General features: G+C 44.4%; 1 protein-coding gene across 1 annotated transcript in view; it reads left to right on the forward strand.

The window, feature by feature from the left end:
- The first annotated feature begins 5,068 nt into the window (after positions 1 to 5,068).
- Positions 5,069 to 16,873, forward strand: part of LOC128718676 (calmodulin) — a 32,672-nt gene continuing 20,867 nt past the window's right edge. Inside the window, exon 1 of the mRNA XM_053812297.1 lies at positions 5,069 to 5,296. Coding sequence (XP_053668272.1) covers positions 5,069 to 5,296 — 228 coding nt within the window. The remainder of the gene's footprint in view (positions 5,297 to 16,873) is intronic.

The following is a 16,873-nucleotide window of genomic DNA, read 5'->3' on the forward strand; positions in this document are numbered from 1 at the left end:
GCCGTATGGGAGAGGCACCTACCCAACGGCACCTAAAATGCGCATGACGTCGACAGCATAGCGGTAGCCGGATTTTTTTTTTGTTTCGTATTTCGTTCTTGTTCCTCCTCACATTACGCCAATGCTTCCGTTAGCGCACCAGAATGCGCACAAAACCGATGGCGCCCTATTGCGTCCCCAAAGCGCTTTTGCTTGGGTTTTGCAGGCTACGGCAGGGAAGAAACAGTACGAGCAGCGCGTTCCAGCCACGGGATGATGCTGATTTGTTTTGCTTTGCGTCTTTTCTACGGAGTAATGTTTAGCTGCGCTAAAAATAGAGCCACGCATAGCGTGGCAGCCTCTTTATCGCGTGTCCACCCGGTCCTGTGGATGGCTTTATGGGGTGAAGGGAAAGGTCCCGTCCTAACGTTGGCAACAGAGTCGCAATTCTCGCGAAGGATTTTCCAACCGAAAGATCACGTTTTTTCCCTCAAACAAAAGCAACGGAATGGCACAGGATTTACTCTGCATTTACAGCTGCAGCGAGGTAGAAAATGATAGAACGAAGGTTGGACCAGGCAACATTCCAAAGCGGACGCGGCAAACATCCATTTTTTTTTTTTGTTTGTTTGCCGCAGCATTACGAGTATCACAGGCCACCGCATAACACTGCTGCATTGACAACATCTGACGCGTATCCTTCCCGTCCGAAGAATGCACACGCCAAACGGGGCGGGAACGATGGGGGAAACAAGAGGGGCGAACAGGGCCCATTACTAGCCAATTCGGTTTGCTACGCGCCTGTCCTAACCGGGAATACGGTACCCACCCAATCCTACACCACCTCAACCCCCCGGTTCAAGTTGGCGTTCGGTTGCGTCGTCTCCGTACCGGGTGCTCTGCATTTTCCGCAAAGTTTCCCGCAATGGTAGCGTCACGTCTGCTGCAATACGCCCCGGACTGGCGCGTATGTTGCTGCAAGGGCCGATATGTCTTCCAGCGGGGCGGGTGGGGGACGGGAGAGAACAGGATCGGGGGGCGGCTGAGGCTGTTACGTTACGTGCCTGCTTCTGCTGCCGAAGGGTGTTTGTTGGCCCCGTTTGCAAACTAATCAAATTAAGACCCGGTGCCGATGCCGCCCACGGCCATGCCGCAACCAACCGGGACCTGCACTTGATCCTTGTCATCCTCAAGGTTAGGATAGGTGTTTTTGATTTGCTCAACGATTGCCGACGAAAGGTACACGTCAGCTCGTGGCGCGGTCTGGATGATGAGGATGGTTTCGGCCCAGTGTGTTTGACAGTTTTGGCAGGAATGCTTTAATGTAATCACAAAATTAAAGTGGATTTATGTTACGCAAAGAGGACCTGCTTGTTTACTTTATCTTTATCTTACTAATATCAAAGGGTTTTGCTAAATTGATTTCAATTCTTCTTAGTTCACACTCTATTCGCTTACATTTTGCTAAACTTATCATTGCTATAAAGCTACCTGCTATAATGCTATAAAGTGTAAGTACTGCTTAAAAATAGTCAATCGCGTCAGTTGAAAATCTTAGTGGAAAAGGATTTTCAAACAAAAGATTGAAAAAAAATAAGGCTTCTTAATTTAGGATAAAAGATGCAGTCAACTTAAACACTCCGCGTGCTCTCCAAAAGTAACTGGTATTTCGCATCTCCGAGCTCTTACATACCATCGAATTCCATCTGAATCGTTCCTGCATACGAATGGCTGAACATCTGAGTCCTTGGGTAAATTAATTCAACTAAGCCAGTTATGGTAGGGATATACTAGAAGATCTTCACGCTCAGAAGAAGAAAATACCGTCAGCAGGTCTAATATTTTTTATCTTCAAGATGGATATTCCCAAGAATTCTTTAAATTCCTTGGAATATTTGATAAAATTTTAAAAAAATCACTATATCGTTTAATTACAACTCCAAGTTACATTATTTAAAGTCCAGAGAGTTCTTCTTTTTCTTCCTCTTTATCGACACAACAACCTCAAGAGGCCTAGGTCTGCCATTTCTGCCACTCTTTGGCTTTATTTCCCCGTAGCTAGATAGTCAAGTCCTGCGTACGGAAGCTTGGTCCGGATGGCTTTTTGGACCGGTCCTGCCGTGTGAAGACCAACGTCGCTACCGTTTATCCATTTGAATCCAGTACTACACTTAATGCAAACTCTTCGTGACAATTGGTCTTTGTTTTATAGGGAAAATACTAAGTTGCAGTGGAGTTTCGCTTTGTTAGCCATTTCATTGTAAATAAAATCTTTCAAAGTCTGGTCCGTCAATTTCCAAAGTATCTTCTTTCAAAGATATTCAGGGCTATTTCCAGGATACAGGAAAAATGCCAAATGTACATATTCTCCGCAAATTCCACTTCAACTTCAAAAGAATCCCGAAATGGTTCCAACTTTACCATTTCTCCGCAAATCGCTCAACGCTTTTCTTACAATCTTTGCACACACTCTTCAATGCAATGTGGCGGGGGCAATAAAGGCGCAGAAAATCCAATATTTAAGGTTATGGTCATTAAAAGAACATTAAAAATCTAAAAAATTTTATTGTTACTGAGTTACTTTTTACAGCTTCATTGTTCATCTTTGGAAAAAAACTAATCAAAAGGAGTTTACCATAATCATGATGAAAAGCAACGTTAATATAGCGTCATTATTGTAGAAAACTCAACGTTAATTATAACTTCACATTAGAAGCGACACAAAATAGGAGCGTTCTCCAACCGAATGCATTGGATGTTTGCATGTGCATGTGCTTTGTAAAAGGGGCGCGGGACTCGCGTGAGAATTGTTTACATCGGGACCGTCCACCGGAAGAAGGCTCGCTCATTATTCGCCAACAGCTCACCGTTAGCAAAAACCCAGCTCGTAAGCCGATGTTGGAGAGAAAGCGCCTAAGCTTTCCGGTCAACAGAGTGCAGAGATGCGAATCTCGGTTTGGGGCACTTGGTTGGAGCTGTGTTGTGTTGTTTTACCAGCCCTGCTCGGTCGGTCCAAAGGGAGAGTAAAGGGGGAAATGTTCGGATGTGGGGGGGAGGGAACACCCCTCACTGTACGTGGTATACAACGGTTGCAAAACTGCGCGTGTATATGTATGTCATTGAGCGTGCCTTGCCCTGGAATCTAAAATAAGGTTATCACACGGCAACCTTTCCCCGCCTGGAACTGGACGATTTTGCGTCAGCAAATTTGTAACCACCCCTGTGGTGATGCAGGTGGCGCGAGTGGGGGTTTGATAACTGATCTGGGAGGTGCTGGGAAAATCCGCTTTTCCCCTACACGCGTGACCGATGGAACGGAGCATCGCGAGCATGCCACGCGCGGTTTGACCTGTTGCGCTGCGTTTACACTGCAGGATCGACGCGTTCAGCTGGTTCAGCATTGGTGCTGGGCGCCTCCATCAAACAGCACTTCCTCCCTTCGGGGCATCTTTTATTGGTCAATTACGTGGGCATCGTCGCGATTCCGATCGAACCCGCTTTGATCGATCGATCGCCGGGTGTCGTTTATGGCAGATACGACCAGACAGTTTACAGCCGATAACAAGCAATACCGAAAGGGGGCACGTTTGGGCGATAAGGCTGTGTTTCCAACCTGGTCCGCACTAGTTGATACGATGCACGGGCATCCATGATAACGGGCACTTGGAGGGTATGAGAGCAGGGCAAAGATGGTTACTTGGGGGAAGGAAATGGGTCGCTTATCGCTGGGGACGAGTGATAAACGGAACAAAATACACCTGCCGCATGACCAACTTCTAGCAACAACAAAAAGGAGCGCTGGAAAACAAGCGACAATTGTGCGAACCGCAGCGGTAACATCCGCTTGACAGGAGAAATGTTTACTGTCATCTACACTGTCATTAGCGCGGGGGAAACAAAAAAAAAATGGTACCCCACACTACCATCACGTATATTCACCGTGTACGCGTAGTATGCAGCATCCAGTATGCCATGATGCTACTGGATTGAAGGGAAAAACCCGCATCCCCACACGCACACACAGCAGCGCAAAACATTAGTCAACCTCACGAAGTGTGAAAGACAATAAAATTACCATCCACCTGCCAAAAATTCTGCACCTCTGCACACGCACACACCGGCAGCCGTGTGTGGGTGCATGTGTGTCACAGCGCAGCGTTATCTGCATTGCCAAAAAGGCATCCACCTGTTCCGAACAACAGCAAGAGATACGAAAAAAAAAACACAACTAATACCGGGGAAATCTTCTCACCAAACGCGGTATGTATGTGTGTAGGCGTTGGCGCCCGATTTGATTCGGTTTGCCGCGTCAAAAATCGTTCCGCTTTTTGATGAAAGCTTCACCTACTGTACCATCTCCCCCTCCCGCTCTCTCTCTTTCTCTCACGCACATATTTGCTCTGGTAGTAAAAGATGATCCCGTGCTACTCTTCGTGTGTGCGTGTGTGTGTGTGTGTGTTTGCACTCGGCGTGGTTGAGACGATTTTTCGCATTGCAGGTATTGCTGCGCCAATCGGAACGCCCGGTTCGGTGCCACCAACACACACACACATACACAAAAACACACTGGGGCACGCATCGGTCGCCGGACGCAGTAGTTGAAAAGCCGGTTTGGGTGTCTCGCGCGCGCGTCCGACCAAATGTACGAAAACTCGCGCGACGCGACTACGTCGATCCAAGCAAACCGCGGGAGAGTATTGAGATGCCGTGTTGTTTGGAGGAGAGTAAAACACGAGAGTCAGCGTGAGTAGAGTGGGTGAGTTAGTAGATCCGCTATATGCTGCCTTTGCTGGGTTGTAACAATTACTATTACGCGCTTTGGTGTAGGTGCAATGGAGGCAGCGGGGAAGCGAGAAACGGGGAGCGACTCTTATTCAACTCTCTTACACGAGCACTTAAACGTCAGAGTAATGAATATTCCAACGAAAAAAACGACATTCGCTCCCAGGAATTGCTCATCCTCTAACTTCGCCATGTTCACACACACACCCGGTTGGTTTGTTGTTGATGGAAGCTGCTGGTGAGAAGGCTAAAAAAGCCCGCAGAACTGCTGCCTTTTTTCCCCGACTGTCGGACCGAACCGACAAAGATGACTAAGCGCCACGGAAGCGACTCTCCTAGTAGTCGGTCAGCAATCCGCACAAATCCGATCTCGCTTGGATTTTCATCTCTTTCGCTTGTAGCGCCTGCATCCAGCGTACCGCCCGATATTCATGTGGATGTGTGTCCGCACGGCCCGATACGCGAGCGTACAGTCATCGCGATGCGTGTAAAGGATGCTGCAAAGAGGGAAGGACAGTTCGAAGACCCTGGTGAGGTACTGGAAGCGTTAGGGGCGGCAACCCACCGCCGTAGTGCGTAGTGCGGAAAGGTTAATAAAAGCAACGATAAATTGTGAAATTTTGCTAGAGCCAGGACTTCGGCGAAATGGGTCTCCCTATGCCACTCGAGGACGAAAGCTCACCATAATATAGTAGGCACAGCCTTGGGCAAAGCCTACTTAGACTTAGCGTCATTAGTGGGTGAAATATGACCTACCGTTGTTTGTCATTTTTTCAATAATGAAATTTTAAACTTCATTACTTTTACTCAATGTTATGAAGTTTGTGAGTAAATTGATCCATAATTCAGAAATGATTAAAAAAAAAAGTGTTTAACCTTAAGGCCTGGAAGTCCCAATGTAGCTTGAGGCAATGTAAATGATTAAAAAAAAAGTGTTTAACCTTAAGGCCTGGAAGTCCCAATGTAGCTTGAGGCAATGTAAACTTTGATAACCAACTTCAGCAAAATGTACACTTGCAGGAAACGCAGATAATGATCTTGTACCAATCATTTCCAACCCCGAAGAATACGGAGATATCCCCGTAATAGTCGGGTATGTCCGGGACGTTCTCGTCAGCCATAAATATTAATATCACCACCCAAACGGGCCTGATCCACCCTTGGGGGGCTTTCGGATACGGTTCAATTATACTTTAGCCGTTTAGAGGGAAAAAATTCCCTGTAATAAAGATAACAGCAATTATGGTTCGCGACCCATTATCAGACGATTGTACCGGTCGCCTTTACAAAAGCTTTTGTTTAATAATTACCAAGAAAGAAAATGAAAGCTTCCGATGGCAGTTTCCGTACCGAAGTGTTTTTCTTTTGAAACACATACAGTCGGTTTTCGATTTTCTTTCTTTCTAAATTAATCTGTCTTTTTTTTTAGAGAAAACGCGGAAAACAAATGGCCCGCTGGGGATTCCGTACAGTTCCATAAAGAAGAAAGCGACTGGCACAGTCACTTCACCCGCAAAGTGGTGCGAGCAGCACGTAAAGAAAATGGAAAACGGTTTCAATTAATGCGGTTATTGGCCAATCGACGAGGTTGAAGAGGTGAACTGCACTTTACTGCTTATCAATGAATGTGAAGTGTATCATTTTATTTTTGCTGATAAGTACAATAATCTCGCCAGGGAGGGAGATTGACAACGGACGAGCTAGGGTGCAGGATCAATATTGTGTCAGATGTTTTGAAGGTCAATAATATTTGTGCTGAGCTGCAGTGCCTCAGTTTCAAGTAGAATATCAACAAAGTATATCCGTTTGAGGTGTACTCCGAGTGGTACGATGACCTCACTATTGGGGAACGAATTAGATTCTGCAAGTTATGATAGGCTGGTCATGTGACTAGAATGACACCAAACAAGGCGGATACAGTTTTTCAAAGCCGTACAAATTGACAGAAGAGCCGGAGTGGAATTTTACTGTGGAACATCTTGATCATGATCTGATCTGATGAGCAACTAAGTAATGTTGAATATAAAAAAAATAGGAATAAAAAAAATCAACCAACAAGACAAATATTACCTACATAAACCTTTTGTTTATATGTTTTAGAAAATTAAACGAAAGATATGTGCAAATAAGTAAAAGATATTTATAAGTAAAGTAAATAATTCAATAAATAATGTATCAAAACAGCAAAACTAAAAAACAAGCAAAATGTAGAGAAAATGAAACGAGAACGGAGAAAAGGAAAATTTAAAATGAATACGTAATTAAATACAACAGATTGAAACCTTTAGCAAAAGAATTCATAACTTCTTTTAAAACAGTTAAATTCAAATTAAAGCTTAAAAAGCTTCTCAATCAAACTTACATTTTAATCACATTCTTTTTAAAAACGACCATGTGTAAGCCCAATTTAATCGCTTCCCAAACAGCACTCACGGAGTCTTTTATCTTCGATTGTGCATCAAACGTATGAACAAACAAAGCAACGTAAGGGCATTGCTTATCAGCACGCCAATCCTTCCCGTAGTGTGCCGCTCGGTACCTCAACGATGACCACAGTGAGCACAACGCAGATAGTGAAGAACGGTACGGTCGTTTCGTTACGCAACATGTAACATAATTCTTAATCAACCAAATTTATACGGAATTGCACCAAATCTGTGCTGTGCTTGGGTGCGATGTAAGCCATTCATTTTGGTTTTCGCCCCGTCGCTGTGCCAGCCAGTTGCGCCCGTGAGTGTTTGTGTGTGAGCTCACGATGGCTCATTATCGCCATTAGCTAATTGATTGCAGAGTTAGACTCGAGCTTCGCTGATAGTGGTCGCTATCGAAGCGGTCCGATCCACCGGCACCTGATCTGTCCGATTGGGAAGGTGACAAAACGGGGTTCGTCGTTTAGCGTATGGCGAGCATCGCGGACTGTACGCTTGGATGTGTGTGTATAAGAGGCCAAGGTAGTTTGGTTGACACGTGATTTATAACTGTTTTTTATGCACAGAAATACAGGTACAGGGTACAGCATATTTCATAATTTATAACTTAAATCTGTTACAATTAAATTATGTAATAATACGGTTAAAATTCAACTTAATTACATTCACTAAATGCTGTATGGGTAAAGGAGTAGAATACTTTGCAAAATCTTTTATATTCTTGTTGTAAAACAGTTTTTAATTTGTGTACATTATCGTAAATTTTATACGAAGTTCGTGTAACATCTCTTGGACACTTGGACTCCATACTCCAAGCACGAGTGTCTCGAAGCCAGGTATTCAAATTTTGCGGACACCATAACAAGCTTGAGCTGAGCTGAATCCGAGTCTATATTCAAAAGAATCACGAATCCTATATCCTATATTTCTTGATTCTCCTATATTTTAATCCTCAATGATGAAAGAATCATCAAAGATTCATGAATCCTTAATGGTGGACGAAACCTCAAACACACATGAATCCTCAATGATTAATGATTCATTAAAGATTCATAAATCGTCAAAGATTCATTCATCTTCAAGGATGTATGATTGCTCGAAGACTGATGAATTCTCAAATGTTATTGATTCCTCAGCGAGTCATGAATCCTCAGAGATTCTAAAGGAGTTTTCTGAGACTCACGAATCATCAGAGATTCAAGAATCCACATGGGTTCATCAATCATTAAAGATTCAGCAGTTCTCTAAGACTCATGATCAAAGAATCATAAATCCTCAAAGATTTACGAATCCTCAAAGGTTCATGAATCCGCACGGATTCATAAATCGCTCCAGGCTTGATGATCATGATTTTAGGCTTGTTTTCATGCTTTTCGCTTCTGAAGTTAGAATTTTAATACATTCCGTAACAGAACTTACAGCTTTGCAGAGTAACTGAAAATGTTGATGTCTGATGCCCGGAAAAAGTTTTTGAGGAATCAGGATTTTTTCCTTTTTTTTATAAGAACTCTTTTATTTATAATTTTATACTATTTTTGTGTTATCTGATATTGTAGCCGTACATGAATTGTGATTTAAAAAAATGATTTCCGTGCCAAGTTTTGATGATAATTTTTGTGGCGTAATAGTTTTATAATATTTTTTTAATTGTTTTAAAATAAAGTTATCAGTTTTTAAAATAATAGAAATGATAATCTTTGTTTATAATAATATTTATATTAATAATAAATTATAATAATAAAAACATCTTTCGTAAGATAATAGGAAATTTATCGTAAAGCAAATTAAACATATTGAATAAGTTCTAGCTTCAAATTACGTGCGGCTACTATACTGTCCGCCGGTTAGCAGAATGCTAAATCAAAACCTACATCAAAACAAGTATTTTTGTCACAAAAAACACACTTTCCTTACCCTTTTAAAGAATGCTTTAAAATAAAATCACAATGTTAACATATTGTACTAACTAGTTAAGTAAGTAGGTGAGTAATTACACGTTTATTTATATGACCCATAACCTCAAAGCTCGTAAGTTCGTTGAGTTGTACTAATGATCAGACCATCCGACACAAACTTCAAGGTTTTCAGGGGGAGTTTATAAAAGGGCGCAAGAAGTGCATCACATTACATTAACATGCGCCGCAACCCGCAGCACCGCCTGCGTGTGTCGTTGGAATTTGCAGTAAATTCGAACCGAATGATGGTTTGCGCACCCGCCAGGTCAAAGTGTTGCCACCGGTGTGTGAAACCGGATGAAACGCGATGACCATGAAACATTAGCACAGCGCAACTGTGTGCTGCATCCAACCGTCTGTGTGTGTGTGCGGGAGGGGCTATCAAACTTCGGACCGCGGAGCCAGTAAAAGGTGAAACACGTGAAACCCCAGAAATGCCCAATGCCATACGCAATCGGACACGCACACGGACACGCGGTAAAGCAACGTGCAACGTTAAAACCGCCTAATAGACACACCAATCCACCGGTGCGCCCGTTATGATCAGGCGAAAGGGAATTAAGCCCACCAAAATAAAATTAAAAAAAAAAAAAGAATTAAGATAGATAAAAAAGCAACCAGCAGAAAGTGAAGAAGCTAAAACACGTGAGTATCGAGTGCGGCTACTGCAGTGTCGTTACGGTGGCCAGCCATTTGCCACCTCAAAAATCAAACGGAAAAGAAAAGGAATTAAAAACCTCCGGCCCAAAATACGCGGTGGCCGGGTGTGCGCAACCCGGTTGGGAATAGCAAACACAGGCCGGCCATGACAGAACCATCCCGGTCAGTGGCATGTGCGTGAGTGTCGTTAGTGTGTGTGTGTGTGCGTGGGTGCACCCAACTGCACAAAATTCACCGCAATAAAACATACCAACCAAAAAAAACAAAAAAGCCCACCCCCGAACAAGAAGGGAAAATAACCAACCCCAACTCCCCCTCCTGTCCCTCCCCGGCAAACTGCGCCACACTATGAAATGCGCGAAGCGAGCAACGAGAAATGGTTGTTTATTATGCGCGAGGGTGAAAGCTGCTAGTGTGTGTGTGCGTTTGGGGTTTGACCCGGCATGGGTTGTTGATGGGGCAATTTGAGGCCCCATCGGACTTGACCGTTTTTTTCCCTCCCTCATGAGACCTACTGTGGGAAACGGGGGTGAAGGGGGGGGGGAGGGGGGGAGGGAATCCTTAAGGGTGGATGGAGATCGATGGAGGCGCCCAATAGCGAAGCGAAGCGTACGGGACGAGCCCCAAAAACGCGTTGTTTTATCGAATATGTAAAGAAGGAAGCGAACTTTTGTGTGCATTGCGACATTTCTGCGCAGTAATACGAAGGCGAAACCCATCGACTGTCCTATGCCGTGCTAGCGAGGTTATACTACGCATACCAGTGCAGCGGTTAGAAGTATTCTCGGTGAGCGAGTGCCGACGCTCGAGTGTTCTATTCAGTCAGTTTCTCTCGCAAAAGCGCTCTCCCATCACGTTTGTAAAGGGGATGCTTTTTTTCCTAGGCGAAGGTGAACGCAAGTGAAGGATCGTAGTAGGCAATGCTTGCAGACCTACCTCCTGTGTTCGGTAAGCGGATCTAATATCCTGCGGGGTTCTAGCAGCAAACTGCGGCGTTCTTGTTGCGGGAGAGCTTTTGCTCGTACAGGGCACATCGCCATGGCAGCGAACGATGCACTCACACAAGCGCACAGCGCCAGTGGAAACTCCGGGAAATCCGCCAGTGGAAACGCAGGAGCAACACTCGGCTATTTGTTCGGATTTATTTCTGCCCGCTAGATCTAGTTGTCGAGGTGATTGAGCATTTCGAGAGCAGTTGGATTTGAGTCGTCGTGGTAAACGGTTCTGAGGAATAAAAACACGTGCAGTTCACCTCGTCACACGAGTATTTCCCCGTGGGTTTTATGTCGTGAGTCTTGTTTGTTCGGTGTGAAGCTCTATTCTTGCTGCTTTGCATGGACTTCTTTAGTGTTTGTTTCGTATCTCTCTAGCGCTGGATGCAATAGTGGCTTGTTGGTGGAAGCTTCTAGACGAATTTTCCACACAATTCGCACATTGCCAGATTTTGCGTGCCTTGTTTTTGTTTTATGAAAACAGGTGTGCTAAAACTTAGCGCTTAAAATTATGCTTCATATTCGCATCTAGAGATACAAAACTGACACCGTCCTCATCGCTACCCGAAACCCAAAACGCATTCAATCAGTCGTACCTACTATTTACCAAATTTTAATATTTTTTGTGCTTTGTTTTCTTACCTATCCTGCTTCCATAGTTACCATTCCGGGCTGGTTAAACACGAATTGATCGCGTAAAAATTTGTAACCCTACCGCTTGGTGTCGTTTTCCCACCCTTTGCGGCGTGTCTGTGTGTGCGGTGTTTTATTCGCGTGTTTTTCGCCACCACGGTGTTGTGTGCACGCGTTTCGCAGCGGCGTTGTGGTTGTGTAAGTTCGCGCGATAGATCGCTTGGAGTGCATTAGTGTGCGTACAGCGCTTTGACAGCGTAAAGTAATAGCAACAGTAAAAAAAAAACCACCGCGTTGCATTTGCGAAGAGCGAGAAAGCGAACCACGAACACCATCTCCCGGAAGTGGAGAAACGAACCCGCCGTCATCAACGCGAGCGAGTTTGTCAGGGGAAGTGTACGGTGAGAGCGAGAGCGAACAGTTTCGTGTGCGCGCGCCATTTCGTTGCGTACCCGCGGTGCGAGAGTAGGTGAGCGAGCACGGTCAGTGCAGAGCGTGCGAGAGAGAACCGACAGTTCGTCCGCTCAGCAAGCAGCAGAGGCAGCAGCCGCAGCAGCAGCAGGCAGCAGTAAATTGTAAGCCACAGTAGTTAGCAGTTGTCGTCGAGTTCGCAGCCCAGCGTCGCCACACGGAAGCAGCCAGCCAGCAAAGCAGTGTGCAAAAAGGCAGAGCCTGTGTCTACATTGTCAGCTAGTTTTTTTCGTGCAGCGCAACACCACCCCTTTTTAAACAGGAAAAGATGGTAATTATACGCGAAAGCAGCAATTCCCACACTACATTTCAGCAAACAGACAAATTCCCTTTTCTATCTTTTCGGCGAGTTTATACGTGTGTGCGCGCATCTGTTCGAACTTCTTTTTTGTTTCAATCAAACCCTCCGGAATCCGGATGTGTCAAGTGTGTGTCGCCGCGTAACGAGGCTGCTCCTAACCTCAATGGCGTCCGATGGGATTCTTTTTGGTTGGGTTTTAGCAAAGCAAATGGAGGCACCGCTGAAGTGAGTGAAATGCTGGACCCTGGGTCACACCATGGATGTGTGGTGGGGTATCGTGTGCAGTGTGAATCCCCGGCCGCGCCATTACCTTACCATCTGCAAGTTTTATATCGGGCTTGAAATTAGGAGTGCCTTCTCTACGCTCTACGCCCCAAACCCCGGTCGGCAGCAATTCATATCTTGGCGAATTAGTAGGCTGTGTCTTCTTTTGTATCACTGTGAATATGGCACATTTCAAGCCCGGAGCGTCAGAGACTTTTTGGTCATTGAAAAGGGACATTTTTTGAAGTTGTGAAAAAGTGAACCTCTTGCAAAAGGGTAATTGTAGTAGCAGGAATAACTGGGACACCTAGCAGAATAATGGTTCAACGAAAAACTCTCCAGGAAATGGAATCCGGGACGGCCATTTACGCGTAGTGTTAAACGTTGATGTACGTGCATATGTGTGTGTGTGTGTTTTGTGCAAATTTGTGTGCATGTGGCAATGGGATACGGTGCACGGCGGCGGTGACGTTCACTTCTCTCACCGTACCCGTTTGCGTGAACATTGTCACACAATGGAAGAATAATCAAAGGAAAACGATCAAAGTATGCGAACTCCTGTGTGTGAATCATCGTTGGTCCCCTCCGTGTGTAGGCTTTGCGTGCTAACCTCACTTTTTTGCGCACAATTCAGCTCGTGAGTCAAACTTAACTCCCCGTTCCGTTTATACACGCTAGTTAGACGTTCGAAACGACCTACAAAAAAAACTGCTAATGATACGAGAATTAGATTGTGTGTGCAGTGGTCGGGTTGGGGGACGAATATTGCCTGGCAGTTGTAGAATTGCTTCTACCGCGCGGGAGTTCCGGGAAATGAACGTTTTTTTCTATTGAAACCTTTACAAGAGCTGTCATTTTGCTACAAGTGCCGCGTTATAGGGAAAAAGAAGTCCCCCATATTGGGAGCAGTATGGGATGCCGTAAAAAATGGGGATTTGAGATCAAAATTCTCAACTTCACATTTTCTCACCGACACACACACACACATTTCCGCCGTATCGCTCTTTAAGGTTGACTGTGTGTGTGCGCGAGTGAATGTACGTGCGCAATTTAGAGGGTTTCTCTCTTTCCGTCCTGCACTGCATGACATGATCCTCCCCCCTTGCCCCCACTTGCTCACCCTACGGTTGCGACATTGAAGTTGAGAAAACACGCAACTCTCAACGCGCGTTTTTAGCGGTGCGATGGAAACGGGAGAATGAAGAACTACCCTCCCTCCCTTGTTGAAGGAGATTGAATGCGGGAGAGGGAGAGCGCGCGTGTGTACGAATTCGCGTATCTCGCTCAGCGGGTTCGGTTTTACCGCAATGCGGGTTTTTTTCTCGCAGCTCTTTTTCCCATGTCCCGGTTTGCTCTCTCCATCCTTGTCTCTCGGTTTCCCTCCTTGTGTGTGTGTGTGCTTGAGTCGCGCATCGCACGTTTGCTCAATTGATCATCATCTTGTTGATTAAAAAGAATAGGAAACCAGCAGTTTGAAGGCGAACTAACTAGGGATGGTGAGAAAGAGAGACACCGAAGCCGAACGTTTTATTTTGTGTAACGTTTGCGAAAATGTGACCATTTAAAAGATTCCACTGTGTAGGCACTTTGTTTCTGGCACAATTAGGGGAGGAAATGGTGTAGTATATGGGTTAGCAGAAGGTTTTTTTGAAGGAAACAGCTCAGCGTCTCTGTAGAACAACGGTCGTCATGGAAATGCTAACGGTTGACATTTTAAAAGATTGCTTGTACTCTTAACAAAGCTGCCATAACTACAATAGGAATTCCAGAAATGGAAGAGATGAAACTGCCTACTTGGAAGCGGCTACAACTGTAGCGATGGTCGTATATGGTGGTCGTCTTCCTCCGCTGAAGTAAAGGGGTAAACTATTCTCTCACACTGTGACCGGGAGAGCAAAAGAGAGAAAATGCGCTGAAACACACACACACACACACGCCCATACGCACCATGCCGGAATGATCTCACATTCACGTGAAAATGGTTTACTCGACGAGAAGTGTTCGCTCGAAAACTTGCTTCGACCGTTTATGGCCGTTTGAATTAAATTTTCGAAAATTACTTCCTTGCAAAAGAGCATAAAGAGATTGAGCGAGAGAGAGAGCGAGAGCACAAGAAGGGTTTTAATCAGTCAGGTAAAAAAGGGGTTGCTTTATTGTGTTCTCACATTTACTCTACAGACCGGTTGATAATATTGTATTGTCCCTCGGTTCGTGTTGATAATGGGTGGGGAGTTTTATCATTTCGATAAGGAAACAGAAATGTATCTTTAAAGAATGGTAACGGTTACATCTATCTTTTGCAGCAGGATTACCCTTTATCGCATGCTCTTCCGAACAATAGGAATAAACGTTCGATTTGTGCGTGTACAAATTTGAAGTTTGGAACTCTTATGGAGCCTCCTGAGTATTGTATTTCAACGAAGCTTGAAACATGTGCATTATGCAATGAGATGTTTTAAACAATACATCCCCAACCTCACCCATCAGTGTCCCTGGTTCTTGTTTTTTTTGTTCTGCCGTGCCCTAACCCTATTGTGTTGAAATGTACGCCAGAAGGCGGAGGAAGCCTTTTTAAACATGCTCTCCACAGCCACCCTGTTGGGGTCGGTAAAGGTTGTTGAATGGTGCTAGGTAAACAGGATTACAATTATGCCATATTTTCCTTGGTTCTACTAGGAAACAGCCTTCTCGTTTTAGGTTGAACAAAATGAAAACCCCGAAACAGGTAGCTCCCCACATATGTCGCCTGTGTGGCAATTAACAGAATCGGTCTTTGTAGCGCTAGGTCGAACAGTAGCACCACACCTGCCAACCACAATTTTTCATCTACAACCGGAATAGGTAGCCAGTGTTCCATAACCAATTTTAACCAGCCTTCAAAATCCAATTAGAACCTCCAAACTCCCCCTCCCTCCACAGCCGTAGGATAGGGAGCAGGAGCATGTTTCCTGCGTACGTGTCAGGCGTGTGTGCGTGTCGTATCCCCAAACCATGGATTGATGGTGGTGTTGTCCAGGATGGTAATTGCTGCAAACAAATTTTCGAAGACTCCCTTTCCTTGCTTTTCTCTCACGCTGATTGGGTTGAAAACCCCTCCTTCAGTTGGCTCTACTACAAACGTTTCAATTTCGTCGTGTTTTGGGTGGAAAAATTGGGGCTTCAGAACCTCGCAGTAGTGTCTAATGAACTTCTCACGATGGTAATGAAGGGTTGGAGTTGTAGATGTAGTAGATGCGCATGGTGTGTCCATGGAATTAATGTTGGCGTTGGAAGTGGTGATCTCTAACGTAAGTCCAGCAATCCTTGGAAAGGTCTACTTCTGCGTTCAATTTCTCGGACTTTACTCAGCCGTGTACAAATGCAGAGTACTAAGATCGATAATTGACCTAATTTTGGCTGGTCCCAGTTCGAGGTGGTTCAGCGGTAGCGCTGGTGTTCTTCACACGTCATGACAGAATATCATTACCCAGTACGTGGGACGTGACTATCCAGCTGCGAGTAAATTCGGTCAAAGAAGAAGCCCCTAAAATGTGGTCTACGATTTCTTAAGTTGGAAAGCCTAATTCTTCACACTGTACCTGTCAAATGGTGGTGGTGTATTGATACTAAGTTTTATCATGCTGATGAAAGTAGGCCTTGGATTTTCTGTGCAAGTTGTGATCTGTTGTTATGTTAAACGCCCATGGCGGAGTTATTTCTTGAATAATTTTCATGGAGATGGAATTCATAATTAAATTCTTCGATTCATTTTTATTTCAATTGAAACTATTTTTTTTTGTTCAATAATAACTTGTGTACATTTCTAAATTATGACTCACACTGGTTAGTATTACCAAGAACAAAAAAATGTTTTGTCGAGCAGCTGATTGAATGTTTTGGCAGTGTATGGCAATTTGTCAAACTTCTTTGCAAAACCAGTAGCGGATAAGTCTGCGATCAGTAATTCGCGTATAAAAAACTTTATTATTATTGGAGCGGCCTGGTGGCATGATGGTAGCGGCGCCGGTTTTCACACGAACGGACCTGACCATCCAGCTACGGGTAAAAAAAGTCACAGAAAGTCAAAAATGGCAGGCCGAATCTCTTGATCTCTTGAGGTTGTTGTTGCCGATAAAGAAGAAAAAGAAAACTTTATTGTAAGTATCGTGCACTTCAACGGCAGACAACAAGACTTTGCTGAAGTTGTAGTACCAGGAAAGGTAATATGTATATAAAGGCTTTAATTTTTTTTGATATCTATTCCTAGTAATCTTACTGCCTTTTCGGTGGAATAATATGAACGCAACAACGTGAAAATCGAACAGCATCATACAATTTTTTAGGAAGAAATTGAAGAAAAAGCATTATGCAAATCAAAGCTGAATATGATCATCGAACGGCGGATATCATCACCCAATCTGAATCATC

Source organism: Anopheles marshallii, chromosome 2 (assembly GCF_943734725.1).
Source record: "Anopheles marshallii chromosome 2, idAnoMarsDA_429_01, whole genome shotgun sequence".
Classification (NCBI taxonomy): domain Eukaryota; kingdom Metazoa; phylum Arthropoda; class Insecta; order Diptera; family Culicidae; genus Anopheles; species Anopheles marshallii.